At 34.4% G+C, this 20,827-nt stretch overlaps 1 protein-coding gene across 2 annotated transcripts in view; it reads left to right on the top strand.

Moving 5' to 3' along the window:
- The window catches only part of LOC132697800 (ribosomal protein S6 kinase alpha-5-like), a 126,058-nt gene that overhangs the window by 64,910 nt on the left and 40,321 nt on the right, over positions 1–20,827 (top strand). For both annotated transcript variants that reach the window (XM_060663456.1, XM_060663455.1), the window contains exon 4: positions 7,494–7,609. In XM_060663456.1, coding sequence (XP_060519439.1) covers positions 7,494–7,609 — 116 coding nt within the window. The remainder of the gene's footprint in view (positions 1–7,493; positions 7,610–20,827) is intronic.

Raw genomic sequence — 20,827 nt, 5'->3', positions numbered from 1 at the left:
AACCAAGTTGGTTAGATGGCTTTTTAGAAAGAATATACCTAAATATTTAGTTTTTGAAAATCCATCGACTCCTTTACAAAATTGATGGAATTTTAAAATGCTGGAAATACAGCTGATTTCATAGAAAATTGGTACGGCTTTAAAATTTCACTGTATATTTTAAGAAGCATCATCAAATCGTCATTTCAAATTTTGACGAAACCTATATGGGATCTAAGGGCAGGTTTTTGAGTAATAAAAATTAATACGCATATTTTTAAGAGTCAAGTGTTTTTTCCTTGTGGATATTGGATGGTTCACTTTAGCTGTTTCGTCAACTGTTTTAGCCAAAGTCGTGAGAGCGCGTATTTCAATTGCATTGCCATTGCGTGAGCCACTTTATAACTACAAGCAAAGCGTATGCATCTCTTACAATGAAATGTATTTATTAAATCTATTTTTATTACTACAAACTGCTGCGTGAATCAGCATTCACTCTTTGTTTGAACACGAAATTATTGTAACCCATAAGAGGAAAATTTGTGAAGATATCTGTATGTATGTAAATTTTTCTTATATTATATAGATATTAAAGTATTCATTTTTTTGTTTAATTTTATTGTTTTACGATGATTGTTATCGTAACTTTTATCATTAAAAAACGTCTAAACTGAACAGACTCAACTTTTATAAAAATAAAAATATATTTTTCAGCTTTTAACTAAACTTCAAAAAAACTTAAAAATAATTAGCTTTAGTTCGGGCTGTAAGATGAAGCACTTGGAAGCAATCACAGCTTGAAGTCTTCGGCTCATGGTCATGAATAGAGTTATGAAGTTTTCTTCAAGCGACAATTCTTCCCATACTTCCTGAATACCTTGCTATAGCTTCTCGCTGTTTTGAGGCATAAATTTTTTTCGATACAACCATTTCACTTCTCTATGTTTTCGATTAGGTTAATGTCTGGACTGTCACTTGGCCATGGCAAGGTTTTAATTTTGGAGTCATTGTGTAACGATGTTTGCAGTATGGACAGGACAGTTGTCTTGTTGGAAAATATAATAATTTTTCCACCAATATGTTCTGCAATATTTCGACATAAGTTTGACCAACCAGCTTTCCCTCAATCCACCATACCACTCTCATTACTCTGGATGAAATCCATCCCCATACATTTACACTGAAATGACCTGCAGCTTTGTACTTGTCGACAAGTCAAGGGTTGAAATGGTGGTTGTCTGGTCAGTAAACTTTGATTTTACACTTTTTGGAAGACTGGAAGATCTTTTCATCGGAAAGTATGACTGTATTGCTTGGTCTCAATTCTTGCTTTTAACTATCTGCTCAAATGTGGAGCCATTTTAGGCTTTAGGTTATTTTCTAACGTATTTGTGACAACGCTGACACTTTTTTCCCACAATGTCAATATTAGAAATACGAAAACAATGAAGTTTGCAGGAAAAAGAGTCGTATCAGTTTTTTATGAAATCCGTATTTTGGAAACTCAAAATCGATTTACTTCTATTTCTAAACGGATTTTATTTTGCGTCACATTTAAATAGACTAGATATTTCAAAAATCGTCGAAACTTTGAAGTTTATCAATTGTGGCGTATCCGCTTCCAAATGAATCTTTACAATATTGCGAACTTACGATTTTACATGACGACTGATAATTTCAGTTGTCTATTTAATCTGTTTTTCGGACGAGTACTTTTTGAATGATTTGGTTTGGTTGGCTGAGGATGTTCCACGTGACATACGTACAACAGCCACAAAAGCTGGGCCGGAATTTTTGGATATTAACATTTTCAGTGAATTTGTTGAAGATTTTTTTTTTGCTTGTGGTAGGAGTTTTCACTTATCATCCCCAATTTGGCTCTTAAACTGGTTTTGATTAAAATTAAAATTAAGCGCATTGACTACGTATTTTAATGTTGAATGTTGATTAAATGTTGCCAACGATCGATTTATTTGGAAAATTTTTGTTTGTTAATTAACTTTTAAGTAGTTGAATTAATTCCTAACCATAAGTTTGGGTTTACGAAAATTCCGACGTGTGACCCTTAAAAAAAATAAACAAGAGCGCTAATCAACCCCTCAAAGTAAGTCTATTAATAACTTGGTGACGTTCAATTTTCTATGCTACGAAAAATTTGCTATCATCTTCTATTTAGTGTTCTGTTGTCGTGTACGCGTGCAGAAAACTCTCGTTCCAAATTTAATCTTCAGATAAAAAAAATACGCGTAACAATTAGAAAATGCGCTTCAGTTTTCTTTAAGGCAACTTGTTGTGGTTTTAATTAACTTAGCCGGCAGGTGAAAGTGGTGGTAATCGATTTTCCAATTAGCCTGATCCTCTAATGGATCGGGCATATGCGTGCCAGAAACTTAGGTTAATTAACGGTTACAGTTTCAATAATTTACCAGTGCGCCTTTTAGAGCGGTCGCATGTTTCATAACTGTAACGCAAAGGTCCTACATAGTTTTTTTGCCGTATTAATATCTTGTTTTGTTCACAATGAAGTTGGTGTTTCTGTGGTCATTCTGCATTAAGCAATCTTTGAACACATCGGTATTCTTGTCCTCGTGATAATTTTCAGATTCGAATGCCAACAAACCGACTTTTAGGAATGCATTTTTGCTTTATGGAACTATTATTGGCCCACTTTTTTTTTCCCAGTGATATTCTGGTAACTGTCGCGCACAAACGTTTGGTATTACATAACGCTTTAAAGATTTGCCTTAGCAATTGAGTTTTAATATTTCAATTTTAAGATACTAAGAGCGTACTTGTTTTTGGAGGTTCCACTTGAGCCACTGGCTTTCTTTCATGCAATAATTTAAATATAGTTTTTCCAATGGGATTGAATGGCAATGAGGTAGTCGCCATTGGAATTAATATTATTATTATTATTATTATTAATTGATTTTGATTTTTTTGTTTCTTTTTAGTCAAAGGGTTTTCTTTCTGCTTCATATTTCATGAAGTTTCTTTATAAATAGAATATCTTTTGTTTTCTTTAATTTACTTCTCACACTACCAGCAGCCTCTATAGGTTTCGTGTCGCATTACTGCTTTTTATGTCTAAAGAATTCATTATTTTTAACGTGATACTGTTAACCAAGGGTGATTGTGAAGATCATCAAACTGCGCGTTTTTGAGTTAAGCGCACAGAAACAACACGTTTTCGGGAGTGAAACTAATTTCACTATTTGGGGCCCCGGATTGTTATCATATATTATATTGATTTCGATTTAGTAACTGTCACTCTACAAAACCAATAAAAGAAAGAATTTGAAATAAAGTCCACTAGGCAATCCAAATAATGCGCTATCGAGGTGCATTAAGCAAGCCTATTCTTTTTCTGTACATATTGGTAGTAGTAATATTTTTTGTGCATTGAAATGGAAAATAAACTATTATTTTTAAGAAGCCAATAAAATAACTCAAAAATGCTATATGGACCTTTGGTTGCATATGCTACGCTGTGTAGTGGTCCATTTTCTGTTTTTTGCAAACATTGAATAAAATGCTTTTTCGAAAATTAACTTCATTTAATAAACGAAAAAAATCTGTATTGATTTGACTGAATTCCGGTTCGTTTAAAAGAGAATTTTGTGCTCTTTACGAGGTTAATTTTAAGGGTTTTTATTTTATTGTGTAGTTGCTTTAAAAAAATTAACGCCGGTACACCGGTATTAGTTACGAAGAACATATTATTGATATTATATTTTATTAAAAGCCGCATTTTCTTATCTTTGTTCGTTTTGCAGTTTTCGGCGAATGCCCTCCGCCGATAAAGTTATTTTTCCTGACAATTTTGTACGGTCGCAGTCGAATTACCTGAATGAACATTCTTTAGATTTCGTCTTCCGGGAAATGACCTTAGAAATCGTTTCGGAATCCCAAGCACCTCGTTTTACGTTGCCTTTTTTGTGTAAAACTGTATCGTTAAGATGAATTGCTGCGCTTTGAAAAAAAAAACTATTATTAGAAGTTAATTTGCCGATCGTATCTTACCGCATTTCGTGTGCGATTCGGCCTTCGTCAGATATAGGCGAAAAAGACGAGGTCAATTGTACCGCAACCGTCATATATGGCATTTGAGAGGCATTTGGACACTGTTTTCGGAAAAAAAGTTCGCACTAAACTCGTCCTTATCTTACATAGAAACCTTCCTTTTTTCGTTTCAGATAATAACAATAATCTTTATTTTTTGCTTCTATAAACATTCACATTCACAGAAATTGTGAGGAAATATGCAAAAAGAAGTTAGTGGAGGCAGCTTAATAGAAGATCAATAGACCAGGAGATTTTGGATTTGTTTGATTAATTAACTATCTAAAAACTTAATTAAGGCGTAGTTAAATTATTCATATAAAGAAGAACCAACGGCATGACCAGGTATGTGGCAATGTGTATGTCGAGTTTACTTGCTATGCTGTGGAGCTTATGGGGTCCTCACTGACTGTATATTTTTGAAAATCATGTCATTTTTACAAAGAACGGAGCTCAAAAGACGATCCTTCGTCTTCGACGCATATTTCTCGTCTGGCTTCGCCGCACAGCTGCTCCAAATCGGTTGCGGCATGCGCAACACAAAAAGCATGTGTTACTGGTGGTCTAACCACTTACGACGCGAGAATATTTTAAACAATGTAATCTTAGTGTATTTGGATGTTGCTAAGGATTACAAAAAATTCCGTGCTGGATTTTAGAATCTCTTCACATCTTATCTGCACAATGAACTGCTTTCAGTTAGGTATAATGTATTTCAGTCAGCTCAGTTTGTCGCGGCAGCCGGCGTGCCTCAGGGTTCCAATCTTTTACTATTATTGTTGTCGATCTTTATCAACGACCTGTCTAATAAAATTAAATGTGATTTTCTACTATTTGTAGATCATTTTAAAATTTATAGATCTATTTTTCTATGATCATTCAACACCAGTTCTCTAACGTTTATAAGTGGTGTGAGCAAAATAATCTTAACCTCGACATCTCAAAGTGCAGCGTACATTCATCCGAAGTCTTCATACTTTCTTATTTTTCCACAAATTAAATTACCCAGATGTAGCTCTATTAGAGATTTGAGTGTGACTATCGACTAGTGATATTTGTAACGATGCCTGACCTAGATTAATATTAATATGTAACAAATATTACAAAAATCTTGCTGAACATTCATCTAACTGCCTAATTTATGTGTATGTTATGGTGTTATTTTATTTTTCGTATTCTCTTTTTTTGTTCTTCTCGTTTCTTGTATATATGACGCGTTTCAGCGAGTATTTTGTATTCCAAATCTCTGTTGTGATTGATTTATTACATATTGTCCTGTAATTGGCGTGCACTGTTGGGTAATCAAATCCATTATTATTATTATTATTGTAACTGCAAAATACCGAAATCAGTCAAAGCAAGAAACTGACTACAAAATCCAAGGTGTGACGAAAAGCTAATTAAATTTATAGTCTGTCTAAACAATATTTCTTGAATTTCTTTATTCTTAACAGCTGCCTCACGATGTGGAGGAGTAACTAACCCACTGAATCTTCATGTTAGCTATGTCCATACTTTGGGTATTTATTTTCTAAATATTGCTGGCAATTTGTTATTATGTTGTTATTAAATTGCTGAGAACCAAGGAATCTTGGAAGGAGTAATTTTAGTGTTGTCTTTCGTATGTTACACTTGATAAGCTCTGAGAATCTCAAATCAACGTCCCTCATAACATAAAAGTTTTTTCACTACAGTGATTTTGCAGGTTGTTTTTAAGTGGTAATTGTTTAAATCTTTTTTGAGTTCGGCTTTTTTTTGCACCAATTTTTTTGGCCCCAGTGAATAGAAGACCTATATATACAATTTCACAACTCACCAAGTTCAGGTTAAATGGGGCACAATAACAGAGAAATTATCGAATCTTGCGATACGCCTTGCTTTATCTATATTTGATCTCAACCCGCTTCTTCGTGAATAAATGAGCAACTTGTATAGTTTTCTGTTCGCTGCGTGATACCTGGCGCTAGGTTAAGAACTTTTTGCAAATGATACGCCAATATTTCTAAATTGGCAATTGACACGTGGACTTTAAGCATTTGAACATATCTTCCAAATTTTACGATCGGCCATTTCCTCGTACATTGGGTCAAATAGAAATGAAAAAACAGAAGATGGTGAACGCTGGCTATCCATAGGGAATAGCGCATTTTGGTTTCTAGTCCTATAGTTCAAGTTCCATAAAAAGTTTTTTCGTTGGTCATTGCTTGGACTAGCTTTGTCGATACTGCTGATACAACCTGTGGCTTCGCATTGAACCACGGGTAGAGGAGACACATATCCCTGTCAGCTAGCATTGCATCGTAAATATTACACGCAACGCATTACTGGTCAGTGGAAAAGCAAAGAAGTACTTTGGCTATCTGCTAAAATACTTGGGCCATATATTTCACATGTGGTTTGAAAAAGACGGCGATCCATCAAAACTATATTGCCTTACATTTTTATCCGTTCGGACATCTGAAAAACTTGGGAATAGCACACTTTGCAGAAGCGATGTTATTGATGGATGTGCAAATTAAAGTTGATAACGAAATAGAAGTGGATTATTTGTTTTAAAATATTTATTGTAATTAATGTTTACTTTAATTTTCGTAATTTTATGCTTATTTCTTGAGGTTATTATCTTTTTACGGTTTTCAACCATCCCATTTTTATTTTTATCAATAACTTGTCTAATAAAGTCTCCCAAATGAATACATATAAACAATGAAAATTATTAATGCCAATTTTATTTAGCTTTTAGCTTGAAAATGGAATTCCTTCTTTTAATTTGAGTTGGATTTTTTTTATAGTAGTATTTTTTTTACTTATTATTCTAAAATACACAATTATGCACTGATTAATCGTGCACAAGAAAAGAATAGTATGCAACACGTGGGGTTTATCAAACTTGTCACATAATAACTATTAATTACGAGTTGTAACATATAAAAGTAATGTCTTACGTTGCATAAAAAGAAAACTATAAACACAAGAAATGTTATTATTACAACAAAACTACAACAAATCAAACTGATAGTTTAAAATTGTTTTAAAATACTAATACAATAAGCATCAATGGCGCTTTTAGGACTTATTAATACTTTGCAATTGAAAGTGCTTAATTGCAATATTTTATTACACATCAGTACATCAAAATCCTGTGACTTTTTTTATCTTTCAAATCGAAACCTGCCACTTATCACTTGGAAGTTTTCCTACGCCTTTTCAACCACTGCTTTTATATTGGACCTACAACTTCCTAATTTCTGATGAGGTATAAGGTTTCCTCTTATTACCACGTAGCCTCATATGCGAAGGCTAAAGCGCAAAGGAATCATGAAATACAGTATGAACTAGCTTCACAGGAATTCCATAACAATTCCAAAGAACTGTTGGAGATAAATTGCGAAGTACACAATTTCCCTTGCAGTTTAGCCAATCGCTTATATCGTCACTTTTTTTCTTTGCAGATTACGTGGCTGGTGGCGAGCTCTTCACTCATTTATACCAAAGAGAGCACTTCACCGAAGAGGAGGTTCGAATTTACATTGGCGAGATAATTTTGGCCCTCGAGCGCTTGCATTCGGTGAGTCTTATTACAATTTTAGACGTTTTATTTTGGTTCTATCGTTTAACCGCGTAATGAGGTAATGTTTGTATATAATGTCCTTTGGATTTCTATTTGTTCCGAGATAACAATTGAGGAACGAGAGACGATAACCTAGATGACTTAAATATGTTAACGTGTAAAGGTTTCCCAGAACTTTACCGGTTTTGCTTCACTAGCCGCTAATTTCTTCATCTTGAATGATCCGATGTAGGCAAACAATATCGCGGTTAAGTAGTATTGCTACAATTAGCTTTAGCAATCCCGCACATGCGTATAGAAATTTGCCAGCCGGTAACCTTGACTGCTAATTTTGAAGTATTATATTTATAGAGAGATTTTTCAATTTGGTAACCTTTGATTAAATTCGGCAAGACCTGTTTGTGTTTGAAATCAGAATAGCGTCAAAAAAGAAGTGTTTATTTTTTTATTTTATTTAATGTTTAACACCTTACGAGACATACCCTATAAGACAAAACCTCCCTGAACATAGTCTGGAATATCAGTGTTGAAAATAGTGAGCGTGATGGAATATTTTGTTTTTCCGTAAGTTGAAACTAAAGCTATTATTTAGAAGTGACTTCACCAAGCGGCAAAACTTCTAATACTTGCGAATGTATTTGCTTAAGTCGGATTTGTTCTTTGTTGGTTTGCTGTGCTGCCGAGTCTTATCGCCATTGATTTTTTAAAACCTCAAACAATTATCCGGATATGTCCGGTTTTATTATTCCGGATTAACTGAATCAAGGAGAACTACTAGTTATTTAACGGATTTAACATTTTGAACAAAGAATTTCTCCATTTCTCCGTAAGTTAATTTTTAACTTATTCCGAAGTAACTATTTGTAGAATATCCTTAAGTAATTATTGACTTAACTCATTGTTTAACATTAACATATTGCTTTTGATCAGAAAGACCGTATACTTAAAATTAAAACAGCGAACCAAAAACCGAGCAAATAACAACAGAAGAGGTCAACAATGTCCCCTACCTCTACTACCGTTCTATCCTTAACACTCAACGTGCTTGTTTCCTCAAAAAGCCATACCGTTTGTAGGAAATTTAACGTTTGATGATCTTGGAACGGACGCTTACAAATAAATTGGTCTGCAATTATTCACAAGCCTTAGACTTTCAGAGCTCGTCAGAAAATATACAAACATATAGTTTACTAGCTTTACCAATATTGCGAGTATTACAGTTATGGTGTAGTGTAACTTTATGGACCTCAGTTTCGTCAGTACCCAAGACTAACCAAAGCTTTTTTTCAAAGACACAGGGGACGTACTCCTGGCTTCTTCAAAGTGCTGTCTGAAACTGAGACCCAATTGCTTGCTCTAATGGCGCGTTCAGCAGTGAAGTGACGCACAAGGCGATTTGAAATTTATACATAACTTTACACTTTTTAAATTTACTTAAATTACAGACACTTGTTGGCTCTGATGTGTAAAATTGAAATATGGCGGTATTAACAATGGACAAATCACTTCTTTTTATTGTTTTCAATTTTTTTTGGCATACCTAATAAAAAGGAAAATCCTTGCGTAGGTACGAGATTTTAAGTAATTAAATTCACACCAATTACCACACAGCAAACCTTGTAACGTAATTAACGTAGTTTTTCTTTCTTTAGTGTTACGTAAATTAGCAGGTATTATATTATATAGTTTGGGGTCGATATATGATACAAAATATTTTTCCTAACTGCGCAATATTGTAGTATTAAATAAATTATTTAAATTTCCTCTCGTGTTTTTATTGTGACATAAAATTGTAAACCTTTTTTTATTTCAATGGAAAAAACTATATGCAGTTATTATGTACAAACTCCTAATTTAAAGTATATCCCCACAATACAAGAGATTCGTTGCATATAGTCCTGGTTTTCTCAGTAAAGTGCGCAATTTATAGTTTTGTGTTACTTTTAGCACACAACTGCCATTTAGATCATCGTCTAAATGGTAGTTGTGTGCCAAAATATAATGGGGGAGTTCTGTATAGATTACAACAAGATTTATCGTTAACATAATATTTCACAATAGCATTTATGTGTTATGCATTGCAGTTTCTTGCTCAAGTAAAGAATATGTTGATCCCATTTTAAATGGTTATCTATCACTACACCTAAATCTTTGATACCGGTGTACTCTTTTAGGGGTTCCGTTCGCGAGGATCTTATTATAATGTAACCGACTGGCTTCTGTCAGGAATTGTGTTTTTGCAATATAGCTTTAGCGAATCGAGGATATTTTTAATGCTCGTAAAACCCGTCTTTACCTTTGCTCTGGCTTCTAATTCTCTGTAGAGAAATTTATGAATATATCATCGGCATACGAAATAAGTTTGCCATCTACGCAGTGACTGCCCTCTTCGCAAATATTATCCAACAGTTGTATTTCTTGATTAGTCATAGTTAATCCTAGCTTTAACCATCCCTAGGTTGGACAGTTGATATTCGCTGGGTCATGGTCAATCAAATGTTTGGTTCCTTATTTCTAACTTGATGTATCACAGTCTATGCATTTGGAGTCGTTATTCGAACAGTCTGCGATGTCGTGCTCCTCAGAGCATTTTTTACAATCTTCTCTGTTTTCACACCTTTATGCTGGTACTGCTGGCAATTGTAGGACCTTTTAATATGCTAATATCCATACGTCGAGACCGTTTTGAGTATTATTGACTCGTCGCACGATACGCCATTAAGAAGTGATTTTTGCGATAAACAATGCGAAAAATATATAAATTGTATGTGCGAGTTGTCCTTTGTTTACATTTCGTTGTGAGCTTTAATCCGAATAATATATTTGTCCAAGGTCAATGGCGCGAGCGTGTTCGATATCAAAATACGACGACGCAGTTTGTAAACTTTCGTGTGGCAGCGTTTCGGTAAAATAATATATTGCCGAAAATTCGACGACGGCACGATGCGTCAAGCCGAAAATAAAAGTGCCATTAGCAACCTCGTTTGGGAAAGGTCAGTTGATACAATAAAAAACCAAGCCGCGGCTCCCGCAAGGTTATCTTATTATTATAAATGCAAACAAGTGTAGCTCGTGTGGTTGCGCGACAAAAATGTTTTCGAAAAAAAACCCGCCGTTAACCGTTGCAAATACCGATAATGCATGAGCGAAACTTCCGTATCGTTACAATAATGAAACGCATAGATTAGGTCCGATGTATAACAAGGTATCACTAATCGTTAAAGTACAAACGGGCAGTGGGAGGGAATTAAGGACAAGGAAGTATCTAAGTAAAGGTTTAGTTAGCTGAAAATGAAATCTTGCTAGCATTGCAATTTGATTACCCAAAAGGCAATGTTTAAACTTATTTTTTTTAGTTACTAAAGAATACTTACCGAAGAAAGAAAAATTATCGGAAGACCCAGGCAGTGACAGAATTACAACTGAAATGATTTATTACAAACGGTGAAAGCGGAACACAATTATGTCTAAGTTGCCAAATTGAGCGTGACAGGAAGAGAAAAGACCAATTGATTGAAAAGAAAATATTACCTATATTCCAGAAGGAAGACAACAGAAACTGCAACAATTATAGAGGTGTAACCCTTCTGAAGTACAAAGTAGCTCAGGACCATGTGTTTGCCATCAAGAAAATTTTGTGGAGGAGGCTCTCCAAAGGGTGTCAAAACGAAAATATGGAAATGCCCAAAGGAAAGAAAAGTCAGCAATAAGTTAACTAAAGTAGCAAAAAGCTTGCATAAGCGAATAAGAAACTGTGCAATTAGTAAGGATTTAAAGTCATCCTTAATGAAGGAGTTAGATAAGGCGGAAACTTGAGACCTCTGTTATTCATCATCTTCATGGATAAAATAATTAAAATTGCAGATGATATAGCTATCATTGCGGCATTTGTAAAGTAATTTGAATATTTGGAATAACATACTGAGAGAGACTATAATGGAAGTGAATACAGCTAAAATTAATATCATGGTAGTGGCAGAAGAACATAGAAACACAAGGTAAGGTAATCAGGAAGCTGAACTGAATACAAGATTGTGAAGGGTATGGGCTAAAATAATGCGCAGTGGATTTATGCATTTAGAGTCGTTATTCTGACAATCTGCGATGTCGTGCTCCTCAGAGCATTTTTTACAATCGTCTCTGTTTTCACACCTTTATGCTGGTACTGCTGGCAATTGTAGGACATTAATATGCTAATATCCATCCATCCATGCAGTGGATAGAAATATTTAATTTTCCTGCCTTTTAAGAGAAGCACATTCTGAAGGTTTTTGGACTAACCTTCAACTGTATAGACAATCATATTTTAAAACGCCGTTTAAAGCAACCATCTACCGTCACGAAGTCCCTTCATCATTTTTATATAAAGATAAATATACCGAACCGGCAGAGAGCCATAAATTAATTTTTGTAAATATATTCGAACACGCCCCCTCAAAAATTGCAAACTTAATGTAAAATTTGCACACCAATCTTAAGAAAATATAATTATTCAAAGTAGATTTTATAAAAATCTAATACCTTCCGTGTGCAGGCTGGGGTACAGTAACAAATTTGGTCCAACATTTGTTTCTCGGATTAGCAATACCAACAAATTATTACTCTAAACCTAACCTAGTTCTAAAAAATTTAGGTGACGGTAATGGTATCGTTAACATATCATTACCTATTACCACTTAGTTTATTACACACATTACCTATTACCACTTAGTTTATTTCCCATTTTCTCAAATTTTCTCAATATGTTTTTATCTATATCTTTGCGGCTTGTAGGATTTTGAGCAGTAGTGATATAACCACTCTCATCTTCAAAAATAATAATTTACTTGAAATGTTTTACTTTCGGAAGTAATTTTGATTTTAAAAAATATATATTTTTTTAAATCAACCATCAAAAATGTATTTATGAAATGATTTTTAAAACTTATCATTATCTCAATATTTGCTGCAACGACTACAAGAAGGTGTTAAATCTGGAGCTGTAAAGCAGACAAGTAACTTTGGAGCCGAAACTGTTATTTGTGATAGTGAAAAACAGATGGTATTAGATCGGGAGCTGCCAAATTAGACGGGTAACTAGCACAGACTGATATTTCTGACAGTGAAAAACCAGACGGTGTTAAATCAGAAGCTGTAAAATCAGATATAGGTAACCCTGAAGCTCAACTGAATTGAATACAATCTCTATTATACAATGAAGATGGTATCCCGATTATATTTATATATGTGCCCAATCGGTGCTAGATAGCATTCCAAATTCTTACCAAAGGATGAAAATCAATGTTGATATGCTAAAATGGGAGCGTGCTATAAGAGATGAAATTAATTCTCTGTTACTAAATAAGATCTGGACCTTGGTAGAAAGACCTAAAGGCAAAAATATTATTAGTTGGCAGTAGGTATTTTCTATTTTCACTGAAAAACTATGAGCATTTAAATTCTGTTAAATATAAGGCTGGCTCGTCTTGTAGTAAAAGATTTAGTCAAAAATATATTGTATGACTACAACGACTATTACAATCGCATCGCAAAAAAATCCTTTTAGTGGCCTGTAAGAGACATTGATGACGTCCATAAATTAATTTTAGATGACTATAATTTGCTTGTACCGTGCTCTCCAAATTTTCGCCGAAATTTAAAATCCGAAAATATAAAAAAATTGGAAATAATGTCCAATGCCCAATATCATTTTTTTTCTCTGACTCGATTATAAAATATATGAAAAATTTCAGAACTCTGTATAATTCTAACGACGCGTCAAACAACTTTATATGAAGATTCACCAAAAATTGCAAGATATGACCTCGGTTTTTCGAGTTCCATGTTATTTGGGTTTCTATGTCCCAGATCACATCGATAATTCAAATAATCTGCGGTTAGAAAACAACCACCGCCAACGCGAACGACACGCGTGTGGTCACTCCAAATCAACAAATAAATAAGGTTGTTAAGAGCGTGAGAATGTTCGGTATTCAATACGGTTGAACCACCGGCAATAAGATAATCGCAAATATTTTCTCGAATCTACGCAGGAAAATGTTTCAAAACAAAAGTATATAGCAGTGTATCGGAGTAAACAACGAAACAACTTTGCAGCGTAAACAATTTATCCTTTTCTCGGAGATTGTTTTGTTTGCTTCAAAGTGGCGGTTATCAGACGTACACGGCGGCTTAGTGTTGCAAGTCGATGTAGTTAATAAAAACAAACAATTTTAGTTCTCCGAGAGTACTAAATCGTAGAGTCATTTTTTACGGGAATTACTAGGGTTGTCTGATGGACGAAACCTTTGCGAAATTTACGCAATTCGATAATATAAATCGAAGTTTGCAAAATATACAATGTGGATTGGGTATTGCATGGGTAACTTTTAAGATACTGGCGGTGCATGGTTTGTATACGTAATGCCCTGATGTCAACGTATTTAAAGGTTTTAAATTAAGTTATTTGTTTTAAATAAATATGCTTAAATTCGTTGTTATTGCTACGTAATGTACCGTTTAAAATTGTGTAAACTCACAATTTTAGCTCCAGGGAACGATTCAGCGACCGACCCGTTCTGTTGTGACTGGCAAACGTTCGTTATAATTTTTCCTTTTGCGCATTTTTCGCAGTAAAGAGAAAATACACAGGCTGGGTCAAAAAGGAGATATCGATACCAAGTTCTTTGTTTTAAATGCAACGCCAATTTTTAAAAATCCATTTAATTTTGAAATTAACAGGTAAAGTTGCTAGTATAATTGTAGTATATAAATTGTGTTAAGACAGTGAATATGGAAGCTCACTGTGGATCTTATAATGGGACTTTCTGGATATTTTGCGTCAGACAAATTCAAAAATACATAAAAAAAGAGGTTCTATTTAAAACCTGTTTATTTTTTGTTTCCTGCTGTTTACTGATTTTTAAATGAATTTGTTTCATATTTTTGCTGTTAACTGTATATTCTTCAAATTTTTTCAAGTCACTTATTTCCTCTGTCAGCTTGTAAGTACCATATGTTCGACAGATAGATTAACCTGTTTTTTTTCGGATGAATCTGCACAGGCGCTGTACTCTATTGTTGTGGTCTATTATTTATGATCTGCATAATGTTCAGAACCTCTCGAAGAAACACACGATCTTCAGCGGGAGTGTGTTTTTACATTTTTCGGGCGCAAGAATTACAAAAAAAATCTGCTTACAATATCCATCGCTACACAGTAAAACGTTTAAGATTGTCGATGAAGTTTATTTGGAATAGAAAATAAAAACTATGTCAGATCTAAATTTTTCTGATTTTATTCTTATGCTTAATTTATGTCAATAATTTTCGAATTCAAAAGCTACAAAATTCATTCCATCGATGATTTTTTGGTATATTTTTTTGGTAATTTTTTTGGTAAATTCCCGGTGTCTGTTCTCCAAAATTCTTATTAATAAATGCGCACCTTATTTAGAGGAAAATCTACCATTTAGAAGCGACGTACAGAGTTTTTTTTTATATTTGCGTACCCACTCACTGGGTTTATTTGGACTTCTGTTTAGTTAATAAAAAGTTTAAGCGTAAATAATTCAAGAACGGGTTATCCAAATATCAACAATCTATATATTTTTGAAATCAGAAGAAACCGATTTTTGATCATAACAGAAACTATATTGGGTGTTCCATTTAAATATAAAAAAAAATTGCTACTGTTTCTCAATTATACGATGGGCATTTGTTTTTTTTTTGCAAATCTAAAAGATAATGCAAAAATTACACAACTTTTTTATTATTTTATTTGTATTATCTTAGTGACTTCCGTTAACCCCTGTAGGTTGCTACGGAATTCTAAATAAAAAGCTGTACATACTATTAACATTTGGTATAAACGTACTCTTACGCACTTCCACCAATGTACCCCAGCCTGCGGAAGTTTACTTGAAACAAAAGTCCTTACTGTCTGTTACAGCATCAAATTCTCTTTAATTAGCTCTGGCAGTTCGCAGTGTAATAACTACATTTTTATGTGGCCTTGAAACTATTAATTTTACTGATTGTGACAGCACCGTGCTCGTTCGCTTTTCTAAAAAAGTAGTATAAAGACCAAGATCAATTAATAGCTTTTAAACGTAGTCATTTCTATTATTAATCCTTCTCACACGCAAATTTACTACTAGCAGTTGCGGGAATGACTGGAATTGAAAGCAAGGGTTTAGGAAGACCAGCAAAGTGATAACGCATGATTTGAAGGAAAGTTCTCTCCTTATATTTCGACTAACTTTAAAAAGACTTACAAGGAGAGTTGATTATGCCTTTATGTTAATTTATGTATTTATGGTAACGAGCCTGCCTTTAGAGTAAGTTCCGAAACTGGAACCGCAATAAACCAGGAAAAATACAGCCACATAATCGGGGCATGGCGGAAGGTATTTATTTAGCCAAGGCTATAGAAAGCTTTATTAATGGGGTCAACAAAGTAATCAGATTTTTGATTTTTGACATTTTGTTTAGTCATTTTAACTACATTTTATTAGGAAGTTTTGCATATTGCAAAAGTATATTCAATAGAGAAGTAACAATTTCGCGTGTACCCTCATGACTAGGGTCACATTTTGACGCGTTCGGTACCTACGTCAATGAGAGAAGGTTTATTTTTACATAAGTTTGATACTTGTTTGGGACTTTCTTCAAAAATTTTTAATATTTCTTCAAAACTACTTGGCGTGGCACCATCAGTCCCTTGTTTGATCGATAAATAATCTTTTCTAAGGCTATCCAAACCTTGTTGCAATTTTAACTCGATTTCAGCCATTTTGTTTGAGAGATTTTGTGGCGGATCCATATTAGTGATGTTGCCGGTACTTGTACCTCCTTTTTTCCCTGTCATTTTACTTGACATGTAATTGAATATGAACAAGTCCACAAGAGAGTTTTGAAAGAAATTGTATGAGGGAAATCAGTAAATTTGTGAAAAAAAAATCAGTAACTTCTTCTTGAACTGTACAAATAAATTTATATACAAATTTAAATACAAACTAACAAAGGTAATATAGCGTATTTGCACTTTTATTTTATACGCATGGACATACGATGAAAGATTGCGATTCTAGAACACCTAACACACAACAGAGGTAACGTAAGAAAAATCCGTCAGCTTTACTTCTTTCTCTGTGTTTTTGGATTTTAAGCCTTGCAATAGGGCAGCGATTGCGAAAACGCCGGGTCAGCGATATGTCGCATCATCCGCAGCCATCGACCCCGTCAACGTCAGCATAAAATTACTATAAATACTATTCTCTCGTCACGAGGTAATTATGTCCATTTTCACTTTATATATATATATATATATATATATATATATATATATATATATATATATATATATATATATATATATATATATATAACACTGTTTTCGGAGCGCGAGCATTGAAGATGCCAAGTGAGATTTTGGCGAAACGTCTGCAGGATATATATATATATATATATATATATATATATATATATATATATATATATATATATATATATATATATATATATATATATACATATATATACATATATATATGATGACACTATATTGCGGGATATCATCCGTTCGCTCGTTGAACTCCGACTGGAATCCTGCAAATTCTGCATCCGACTGGAATCCTGCAGACGTTTCGCCAAAATCCCACTTGGCATCCTCAATGCTCGCGCTCCGAAAACACTTCGAACACTTCGGAGCGCGAGCATTGAGGATGCCAAGTGGGATTTTGGCGAAACGTCTGCAGGATTCCAGTCGGATGCAGAATTTGCAGGATTCCAGTCGGATGCAGGATTCCAGTCGGAGTTCAACGAGCGAACGGATGATATCCCGGAATATAGTGTCATCACATTTTTCCATCCGTGAATCAATACGTGAGAATATATATATATATATATATATATATATATATATATATATATATATATATATATATATATATATATATATATGCTTTTGAATAAGTGCAATAATATATAACTTTTGTATAGACACAGACAAGTCAAAATTTTGTATTTTTGGTAAACAACATGAATTGGATAAATATATTTGGGATGTAAATGTTTATATTAACAACAAAAAATTAATTCATGAATACGAAATTAAATATTTGGGTGTTATATTTGATTCAAATTTGACGTTTTATACATAATGAATGCGTTTTCTAAGTGTATTAATTTTATACCTTAGAATAGGGAAAATTTTGTCAATTAACACCAAAATCTTATTGTGTAACAGTCTAGCTGCTCCCCGTTTAGAATTTTGTTCCACACTTTTGTTCAATTTGCGATATTATAAATTAAAGCATGTACTGAGTTCCTGATTTGATGTCGAAACAAACCTAGAAACACCTACATAATAACAATATTTTGAAATATCGGACGCATGATGAACTAATTTTTTTTTTATCTAATTTATTCCGATCCGCAATAGAGGAGAATTTTCGCTTCATATTGGGGAATCATGTATATAACACCAACGCGAACCACGTGCCAGTCTTGACCGCAAAACGGTCCCAGACAATCGACGCGACAGCTGTTGCATTCAGATATAGTCCGCCCCCGAGAGGCGGCAGATTTTATGCCGACCGTCCATAAGGGTCAGTTTTGCGCGCTACCGCATGGCTCTGCAACCTGCTTGCACGGCGTGTTCAGCGATCCAAGGGGGAAACACCTGGTCCTGACTGGTCCGACCGACCTATACGGAGGTTTGTATGGAGGTTTGTCGAACTTACACCTTCGCCGCAACCCGCAAAACTCGGATGTAAAGAAAACGGATGAAGTTGCGTCACGTTCCTTGCGAGCGTAGAAATCTTGGCCACGGATATTTTTAACAGACGATGATTATACTTTATAGATACAGATAGCCTGGGACTGTGTTGCTGCGTTAAATGACCATATACTCGAAACGCTATTGCAACTCAAGCAAGCATTTCAAATTTTAAAGACCATCTAAAAGAAACCTCTTTATTGAACTGTTATTATTAAAAAGTCCTGGTGGCTGTGAATCTTATGTATTGCGACAGTAAAAACGTCAATTAAATTAATTTTGCGTGTTTATTTATGCTCCTCAAGGTCTTGAAATCCCAGCAACACACTCCCAAGCTATGGCAGTCATATCGTGGGACATCCTGTACATCGAGATGTTAACAATCAGTTAGAGATTCCAGCCTGTTAGATTTGTGATGGCATAGTGGACAATAAAATGTCAGACAAAATTATCTTCTTCTTGCTTCCATTTATACTTCAGCAGATGTTGTACCGCCCTTAATCAAAAAAATTGGAAAATTAAATAATATATACTATACCGTATAAAATATACTTTTTACAAAACTTCTGGATTCCTCCTGCGTCGGTGTTTGCTGAGTCGAACTTGGTGAAGTTTCGCTTGGTGAAGTTTAGGGCTCAGCAAAAAATGACGCAGGAGGAATCCAGAAGTTTTGTAAAAAGTATTACAGTAGCCTGTGGAAGTTTCTTTGAAAAACGTATAAAATATAATTTGCCAAGAGTAAATATACAAGTCGACCACATTTAGTTTGTATTTACGATGAAAAATTTTCATCGTCAGAGCCAAAATTGGAACTGCTACTACCAGAAAAGGATCCTACGTTTACATTCATAACAATTTGGGGTACCGTTATTTCGAGTGTATTGTCATTCTCCCAGCATTTTTTATTATATTTTCTGTGTGCGTTACACAACTGATCCAAGTTTCTTTGCTGACTGTCTGGAGAGCTGCCTTCCAAATATATATTACTGCAGTATGATCGTGCCTTGCCTCATATTCTTTTAAAAAATATTTTGCACTGAGCTCACACCAATTCTATGGCATTAAACAAAACTTCATGACTCATTTCAGCAATCATTTCGTCTGTTGCATATACTGCAAGTTTGTTTTGTGATTTTTGACAATTTTCACCGAGTTATTAATCCTCTTACTGTGCAGCTAATTGATAATTTATTCATTGTTTATCGATGCATTTGCTACACTTTCATTAAGTTTAGAATGATATCGTCCATTATTCATAATAATTAAAGACATAATTTCGAGTTTCGACAGCAGTTTTTCAAAAATGCGATCCTGTTTTGTAGTCAAAACTACCGTATATATCCGGTAATTGGTGCTATCTCTGTCGAGTGTACGACACCGGTTTCAGTTAAGCTCTGAAGAAGCCAACAAGATGATTGGCGAAACGTCAGCAAGTTCGAGTCAATAAATTAAATTGAAGAAAATTAAAAAAAGTGCTAGAAAAGCATTCTCCAAGCCTTCGATGCCTACTTACTCTTTTTTCTCTTCGTTGCACCCCAACAACGATGTTTTTTATAATGCCATTTCGTTGACTATGTGTGTGCGACATAAAAATCGCTGTACGATATTTTTCCTGTTTTCAAAATGCGACATTTGGATTTCCTACATTTTCGTTGCCGTTCGAACTGCACTGATTTATCTGTCTCCTACTAAGTGATCGATATCGTTTTGTCGTTCGGTATTTATGTTTTCCAAACCTATTCAAAATGTATTGCGTATCGTGTATAGTGCAATCGGGAGACAAAACGTCCTTCCCCTAATATTGTTAGGTACACTTTTGCATTTCTCCGCCAGTCAAACCGTAAACAAGGAAAAAAACGACTAATTGTCGGCAAAAAGGATTATTCCCCGCGAGTGCTGGAGATTTTCGATTTTTGCCTTGAGAAAGGACGAAAAAAGTCAATTGTACCGCGCGGACACGTGCGAGTTCAGACCTTGAAGTTTTGCCAATAAAATTCTTATCTCGCTTCACTACGGGGGCGTCTCTATAAGAACGTAGTAATAACAATTTGTCTTAAGAAGGTACTGGGCTTCATTTTTTCCATCTGCTGTTTATTGGAATAGAGAAGTGAGAGGGTTAATGCGTTGTGTCAAAATATCTGCCCATATTTTTGCAGTAGTCCAAGTTGTCGATATAGAAGATGCAGTTCATGTGAACAAATTTAGTGTTATTTTGAAAATAACTGGAATGCTTGGTTCTGGGGTCTAAGGCCATTAAAGTGGCAGGTGAAGTCAGATCATGTGACAAATGCATAAACAAAAAGGAAAACAAAGAGAATTGTTTTAAACAATGAATACAAAAAAGGCATCCAATGCGGAAATTAAGTATCAATTCCTGAACATTCGTTCTTAAAAAAAAGAATTGCATGCTGAAACCATCACGATGCTCTTCCAAATCCGTAAGACATCCTGGACTT

Source organism: Cylas formicarius, unplaced genomic scaffold (genome assembly GCF_029955315.1).
Source record: "Cylas formicarius isolate icCylForm1 unplaced genomic scaffold, icCylForm1.1 PGA_scaffold_2__14_contigs__length_35257938, whole genome shotgun sequence".
Classification (NCBI taxonomy): domain Eukaryota; kingdom Metazoa; phylum Arthropoda; class Insecta; order Coleoptera; family Brentidae; genus Cylas; species Cylas formicarius.
Note: the sequence above shows the minus strand (reverse complement) of the source record. Positions and strands in the feature narration are given on the sequence as shown.